This window comes from Acomys minous (genome assembly GCF_964271855.1).
Source record: "Acomys minous genome assembly, chromosome: 12".
Taxonomy (NCBI): domain Eukaryota; kingdom Metazoa; phylum Chordata; class Mammalia; order Rodentia; family Muridae; genus Acomys; species Acomys minous.
The window spans coordinates 13,621,297-13,628,701 of NC_140493.1; the positions used below are offsets into that span (position 1 = coordinate 13,621,297).

At 55.2% G+C, this 7,405-nt stretch overlaps 1 protein-coding gene across 2 annotated transcripts; it reads left to right on the top strand.

Annotated features, from left to right (window-relative positions):
* The first annotated feature begins 1,484 nt into the window (after nt 1-1,484).
* On the top strand, nt 1,485-7,266 carry HDAC10 (histone deacetylase 10). Of its 2 annotated transcripts, XM_084803205.1 has the most exons (20): nt 1,485-1,819; nt 1,895-2,029; nt 2,202-2,298; nt 2,477-2,574; nt 2,669-2,773; nt 3,158-3,226; nt 3,343-3,469; nt 3,652-3,717; nt 3,949-4,008; nt 4,089-4,178; nt 4,326-4,432; nt 4,521-4,585; nt 4,662-4,914; nt 5,017-5,101; nt 5,803-5,894; nt 6,020-6,076; nt 6,325-6,403; nt 6,581-6,763; nt 6,853-7,012; nt 7,095-7,266. In XM_084803205.1, exons 1-20 carry the CDS (start codon nt 1,761-1,763, stop codon nt 7,127-7,129), a joined length of 2,022 nt encoding a protein of 673 aa, XP_084659331.1. In that variant the 5' UTR covers nt 1,485-1,760; the 3' UTR covers nt 7,130-7,266. The 2 variants fall into 2 exon arrangements, with proteins under 2 accessions (XP_084659331.1, XP_084659332.1); XM_084803206.1 differs by lacking the exon at nt 6,020-6,076.
* Nucleotides 7,267-7,405: the final 139 nt, after the last annotated feature.

The following is a 7,405-nucleotide window of genomic DNA, read 5'->3' on the forward strand; positions in this document are numbered from 1 at the left end:
TTCTTATTTATTTATTTGGGTTTTTCAAGACAGGATATCTCTGTGTAGCCTTGCCTGTCCTGGACTCACTTTGTAGACCAGGCTGGCCTTGAACCTGCAGTGATCTGCCTGCCTCTGTCTCCTGAGTTCTGGGGATTAAAAGTGTATACCACAATACCCGGCTTGGGTGGGGCCTTTCATTCCCTTATTTGGCAAGGGGTTCTGGGCAAACACTTTGCCCAGTCTAATCTTGTCAGAAGAGATGCCACAACCATGGCCCCCTCTGCCTGAGCCCCCTTGCCATAACCATGGTCCAGGCCTTCAGATACTATTGTGGAGGTGTGGCCCATTGCATGCCCTGCCCCACGAGACACACAATCCAGGGAGGCCAGTCATGAGTGTCCTGAGTTCTGCTTGATTCCTTTGGCCTTTAGGAGATGGAGAAGCCTTGGGACCAGCTAGCGCCTGGGCCAGTGCTCTGACTCCTGAGTGTACAGTGGGTACCTGCTCTGAACCACTCCAGGGCTCTTTGTTTTTCCCTGCACAGGATAGTAGTGGGGGTGGGGGCGGGGGCGGGGCGTGTCTGGCACCCCTCCCCCACTCTTGGGGCATCTTGCTTTGGGAAGTATGATGGCAAACATTTGTAATCCCAGCACTCAAGAGGCCCAGGCAAGGACTTCAGAATTGGAGACAAGCCTGAAGTATGGAATAAAATACATAGGTGCACAGCCTTAGTTCAGACTCCGCCTCATGTCTCCTTTATTTTTTCCAAGGCTCCCCCTTCTTCATCACGCTTCCTTGCTTAGAACCCTTTGCCGTTCCTGGCCCCACACTGTGTTGGAGTGTTCCTGCCTGGCCTCCTATGTAACCTGTCCATTGGGGGTGTCCTCTTTCTCACCTGTTTTTTGTTTGTTTGTTTGTTTTTTTCGAGACAGGGTTTCTCTATGTGATCTTGGCCATCCTGGACTCTCTTTGTAGACCAGGCTGGCCTTGAACTCATAGCGATCCACCTGCCTCTGCCTCCCAAGTGCTGGGATTAAAGGCGAGCGCGCCACCACGCCCGGCTCACCTGTGGTTTTTATCAGTCCCTTCTTGAAGCTCTGTGATCCAGCCCAGGCCAGCGCGTGTGTGCTCTCCACACACCTTACTTTTCTTCATCTTTCACCTGGAGGAGCAGGCAAATTGGATGTGGTGGACTGACTGTTGGTTGGCATGTCTGCTCCTGTGGCCTAAGCCATCAGGTTAGGGAGGATGCTGGGGCAAGAAGGGACCATAGCCACGGCTGCAGTGGTGGCCTGAGATCAAGCAGCCCTGTCTTCCCACCCATTTCAAGAGAGACTCTGGCGGCGGCACTGGTTGCAGGTTCCGTGCTGCCCCTTGTTGGATGGCACTGCAACGGAATTCCTAGAGCAAGGGATCTGATCCCGAGATGCTGGCGGAATCCTCGCAGAGCTCAACCTTCTGGTCTACTCCACCCTAATCTGCTTGAGGGCGGGACCTAGTCTGTGAAGAAGGAAGCCGGAAGTTAGGCGTTTGGAGTCACGCGGTGGACCCAGCTTAGCTCAGTTTCCAGCGGTTCGCTTCTGATTATCGACCGGGCTTGAGTCTGGACCTGGGCCTGGAGTGGTTTGCGCTTGCCCAGGTCCAGTGTCCGCTCCCCGCCTCTGTCCCAAGCGAGGGGCTCTTTACGAGCGAGCTGTTAGGCGGGACTAGACAGAGCCATCACCTGCCGGCAGAGGGCGTATTACTCTAGAGTGGACAAAGTGAACCACCGTGTAGCCATGGGTACAGCACTTGTGTACCACGAGGACATGACAGCCACCAGGCTGCTCTGGGATGAGTAAGTGTGTCTTGACAGAAAAGGGGGGGGCGCGCTGGAAAGAACCTTGAACACTGAGATCCTTGTCTGCTCCAGCCCCGAGTGCAAAATTGAGTGTCCGGAGCGCCTGACTGCAGCCTTGGATGGCCTGAGGCAGCATGGCCTAGAACAAAGGTGCCTGCGTTTGTCGGCTTGTGAGGCATCAGAGGAAGAGCTGGGGCTGGTCCACAGGTCAGAGTACGACAGGTCTGGGGACCTGAGCCTGTTATAGCCCTGCCAGCATCCCCTCAGTTTCACTGTGGTGTGGGCTCAAAGGCGTTATGGGGGTACAGGGTGGGCACTCCCCCCTAGGAATCCCTGTTGCTTTCCTTCCTGTCCTGATGGCCTGCCTGCTGGTCTGCAGCCCGGAATATATAGCCCTGGTGCGGAAGACCCAGACCCTGGACAAAGAGGAGCTCCAGACACTGTCTAAGCAGTATGATGCTGTCTACTTCCATCCGGTGCGAGCCGGCATACCCACCTGTTTACCCAGACTTGTATCCATATGCCTGGGTGTATTCACACCCAAGCCTGACCCTCCACTGCTGTGTTTTGCTTGCCACTCTGCTGAGCCGTGGGAGACCTGCAACCTGGGACAAGCAGGTCAGGCAGCAGACTAAATGACACTCTGGCCCACAGAACACTTTCCATTGCGCCCGGCTCGCCGTGGGGGCTGCCCTGCAGTTAGTGGATGCTGTGTTAACAGGAGCTGTGCACAATGGGCTGGCCCTGGTGAGGTGAGAACGCCCCTCCTGGCTGTCCCTATGTGTGACCCTGTGAGGGGAACAGAATGACTGGGACATGCTCTGTAATTCCCCCTCTATACCCCAGGCCTCCAGGGCACCATAGTCAGAGGGCGGCTGCCAACGGATTCTGTGTGTTCAACAATGTGGCTATAGCAGCCAAGCACGCAAAGCTGAAATACGGGCTGCAGAGGTGAGTCCAAGCTTGTGCTGCCAGTGTGGGAGAGCCAAACTAAACAGGCAGGGGTGAGTCCAAGCTTGTGCTGCCAAGTGTGGGAGAGCCAAACTAAACAGGCAGGGGTGAGTCCAAGCTTGGGCTGCAAGTGTGGGAGAGCCAAACTAAACAGGCAGGGGTGAGTCCAAGCTTGTGCTGCCAGTGTGGGAGAGCCAAACTAAACAGGCAGGGGTGAGTCCAAGCTTGTGCTGCCAGTGTGGGAGAGCCAAACTAAACAGGCAGGGATGGAGCTGGCGGCTGAAAGATCTCACTTAGCTCCCTCTACCCCTGCCTGGGCTCCTGGCCTAAAGGTGGAAAAGGCAGCTGTTCCTTTCAGTGATTTCCATCATTGTCTGAATGTAGGATTCTCATTGTCGACTGGGATATCCATCATGGCCAGGGCATCCAGTATATCTTCGATGATGACCCCAGGTGAGCTGGGGTGTGGATATTTCAACGCACCACTTTGGGGGTAAGATTCGAGTGGTGAGACTAGGGGTTTTTTTTGGCTGAGGGAGTTCACTTCTGACCTGGCCGACTGTCTACAGTGTCCTTTATTTCTCCTGGCACCGCTATGAGCACGGACGCTTCTGGCCATGCCTTCGAGAGTCCGACGCAGATGCAGTTGGACAAGGGCGGGGCCAAGGCTTCACTGTCAATTTGCCCTGGAATCGGGTATCGAGTCCCCCTCCCGCCTCCCCCCAGCCTACCGCTCCTGCTCCTCAGCTCTGGGTTTTCGAAGGCCACCTGGGGCATCCTGCAAGACTCTCCCCAGGGTTTTGTTCCCAGAGGTGAAAGCCCCTGAAGTCCTCATTTGCACAGCTGGTCCTGTGACGCCTGCTTTAATCTTGCTGCAGGTTGGGATGGAGAATGCTGACTATTTGGCTGCCTTCCTGCATGTGCTGCTCCCGTTGGCCATTGAGGTGACTGACTGTGTGGTGGGTGTCCCCCAGGGCCTGAGACCCTTCGTTTACCCAGAGTCCCATTTATGAAGGCACTGGAAAGCCATTTTACCAGTATATGACTGGACCCTTGGGCGTAGGGAAGGTGCCTCAGAAAGTCTGCCGTTATGTGAGTGGGCAGCCCTGGGGCCTTCCCTTCACCTGGGTTTTGGCTCTTTTTTTTTGCTCCTTTCTCCTGGACTCTGCTTATAGTTTGACCCTGAGCTGGTGCTGGTCTCAGCAGGATTTGACTCTGCTATCGGGGACCCTGAGGTGAGAGCATGGCCTGGCTGGGGAGGAATCTAGGGTCCCTTGGACCAGGCCCTTATCATAGTTGACGCACTGTGCTTCAGGGGCAGATGCAGGCCACACCTGAGTGCTTTGCCCACCTCACACAGCTGCTGCAGGTGCTAGCTGGTGGCCGGATTTGTGCTGTGTTGGAGGTAAGTACAGGGCAGAGGGGAGGCTCAAGGGGCCAGGGGAAGGTGGGGTGCCAGATGTAAGGGTCAGTCAAGGTTAGGCGTTCTGCCTGGTACAGCCACTCACATTAGTGACATTCGTCCTCTGTCCTATTCCAACACTCTTCCTAGGGTGGATACCATCTGGAGTCCCTAGCACAGTCAGTGTGCATGATGGTGCAAACACTGCTTGGTGACCCCACACCTCCCCTTCCTGGGCTCATGGTGCCATGTCAGAGGTTTGAAGACTGGAGAGTGGGTGGGGGGGTAGGGGGGTAGGGGGTGCTGAAGGGGGAGTCAGGCTTACAACTCTACTTCTCCTCATAGTGCCCTGGAGTCCATCCAGAGTGTCCGGACAGCCCAGGCCCCTCACTGGAAAAGCCTCCAACAAAGTTAGTACGGCCTGGACCTCGGCTGGTGGTTTCACTTTGGGCTTCTTTGCTGTGACTGTGCCTCTGATCCATTTAGATGTGGCTCCAGTTCTGAGTCCCAGCACCCACGCTCCTGAAGGGAGGTCTCTGCCTCTGCTTGCCGAGAGTCACACATGTGCAGTAGCAGAAGATGCACTGAGCCCCCTCCTGGACAGACTATGCCTCCGCCCTACACCCCCAGTCTGCACAGCTGTTGCTTTGACTGGGCCAGGGGCTGCCCCGGCCTTCCCTGCTGGAGTGCTCCATCAGGAAGGGTCAGTCTTGAGGGAGGAAACCGTGGCCTGGGCCAGGTGAGGAGAGTGGATCTGAGGATGGGGCTGTCCATGCCTTGCATCTCTGTCAGTGATACAATGACACTGATTTCCTGTGTCCCTCTGGCCTGCCCATCATAGGCTACACAAGTCCCGGTTCCAGGATGAGGATCTTACCGCCCTGGGGAAGATTCTGTGTCTCTTAGATGGAATCCTGGATGGGCAGGTAGGGCTGCCAGGGGAGCTGCTGAAGATAGTGTGTGGTGGCAGGTACATTGGACTGACATGTTACCTCATGCAGGGTCCAGGAAATACTCTATGGCAAAGAGAATGTAGATAATTTAATGTGTAGTTTTAAGCATTTTTGCTTTTAGAAGTGGGGTGATTTGATTTTTTTTTTCCCATCTCCGAGACAGGGTTTCTCTGTGTGTAGCTCTTTTTTTTTTTTTAAAGATTTATTTATTTATTATTATGTACACAGTGCTGTCTGCGTGTACACCTGCAGGCCAGAAGAGGGCATCAGATCACATTATAGATGGTTTATGAGCCATCATGTAGTTGCTGGGAATTGAACTCAGGATCTCTGGAAGAGCACTCAGTGCTCTTAACCTCTGAGCCATCTCTCCAGCCCCCTGTGTGTAGCTCTTGCTGTCCTGGAACTCACTTTGTAGACCAAGCTGGCCTCGAACTCACAGAGATCCACCTGCCTCCTCTGCCTCTTAAGTGCTAGTATTAATATCGTGCGCCACTAATGCTCTGTGATTTGATCTTGTAAGTGTAGGGAAAGTCAGTAGTAGCCTCTTGGAAAAAGACTAAAACGGTCCAAAGGGGTTTGTTTAACCTGGTGTGGGAGTTGGGCATTGGCTCCTGGGTGCGGCATACAGGGTGTGTGTCAGCCTCTAACTCCCGTGTTTATTCACTCCATAGGTAAGAAGTGGCCTGGCAACCACAACTGCCCTTGCCACAGCAGCAACTTTGGATGTGGTCATTCAGCGATGCCTATTCCATGGAGCTCAGAGGTAAGCTTTGCTTGGTTGACTTGAGTCTCCAAGGACCTGGGGATACCCACTAATGCCATAGGGAGGGACCCTTGCAATGGCTACTGGACAATATGAGCTCAACCTATCCTGGGTCAACTTCTTAGGCTGCTCTGTGTGGCCCTGGGACAGCTGGATCGACCCCTGGATCTTACAGACGATGGGTATGATTCTTAGCTTACACATGTACATGCATGAAGGGGTCACAGGGCCGGGATGCTGCAGCACAGAAGCAGTTTGAGAGTGGGAGCCCCAGAAAGCAGTGCCAGATAAGGTTGGCGGTTACTCAGGTCCCCCCTCTCTGCTGGGGCCCCAAAGCTCCTCTCCTCTATCCTTTGTTGTTAAGCTCAGGGAAGGGTGAGCAAGGTCTCTTGCACATGTGTACACGTCCATGGTATTCTCTCTTGGAAAGGAGAATTCTGTGGCTGAACATCCGGGGCAAGGAGGCAGCCATCTGGTCCATGTTTCACGTCTCCACTCCACTGCCACAGGTGAGTGGCTGTGTTGTAGTTGGACAGGCCTCTCACTGTCACTTGGGGTTTTTTTGAGGGGTGGGGGGGAAGTGGTCCTGCTTACACCTCAGGGTCCCTGAGATTGGGGGATGGTGTCAGGAGCCAGCAGCAGTGTCCCCTAGATGACGGACTGAGGCTCTGCTGCTGTCCCCACAGACGACTGGAGGCTTTCTGAGCTGCATCTTGGGTCTGGTACTGCCCCTGGCCTATGGCTTTCAGCCTGACGTGGTGTTGATGGCATTGGGGCCTGCCCATGGCTTGCAGAACGCCCAAGCTGCTCTCTTGGCTGCAATGCTTCGGGGCCCAGTAGGGGGCCGAATTCTAGCTGTAGTGGAAGAGGTAAACTGGGCAGGGTGGGTAAGTTTCATGGGTGGGAGGCGGACAGAAATCATTGTCTCACTGCCCCCCCCCCCCCATCCCTGGGCCAGGAATCCATACTCCGTCTCGCCAGAACCCTGGCGCAGGTGCTACAAGGAGAAGCACCTCCCAGTCTGGGCCCTTTCTTGATGGCCTCTCCAGAGGAGAGCCAGGCCCTTATGTTTCTAAAAGCTCAGCTGGAGCCTCGGTGGAAGTTGCTGCAGGTGGCTGGTGAGACACGTGGGGAGGCGCGGCCCCACTTTAGAGCTAAGTGGAGCCAGCTTCGCCACGCGAGCCAATTGTGCTTTTCCAGGGCCTCCACCAGGACCGTGCTCTCCAGTGGCTTGAAATTGGCCAAGGCGGGCGATTCCTATTTGGAGAAAAACGCACTCAGGTTCCAGCGAGCCAGGGCTCGAGACCTACGTCCCCTCTGCGCCCCAGGCTTCCTACCGCCAGAACAATAAACATCGACAAAACAGAACCCACATCTGCTTCCCTTACTGAGTGTTATCTGAGGTTATGCTCTAATTCCGAAAGCTGAGGCTGCGACCCCGCCCCTCCCCTCCCCCTCCCCCTCCCCGTCCCTCCCCTCCCCTCCCAATGCCCGCCTCCAGTGACGCAATT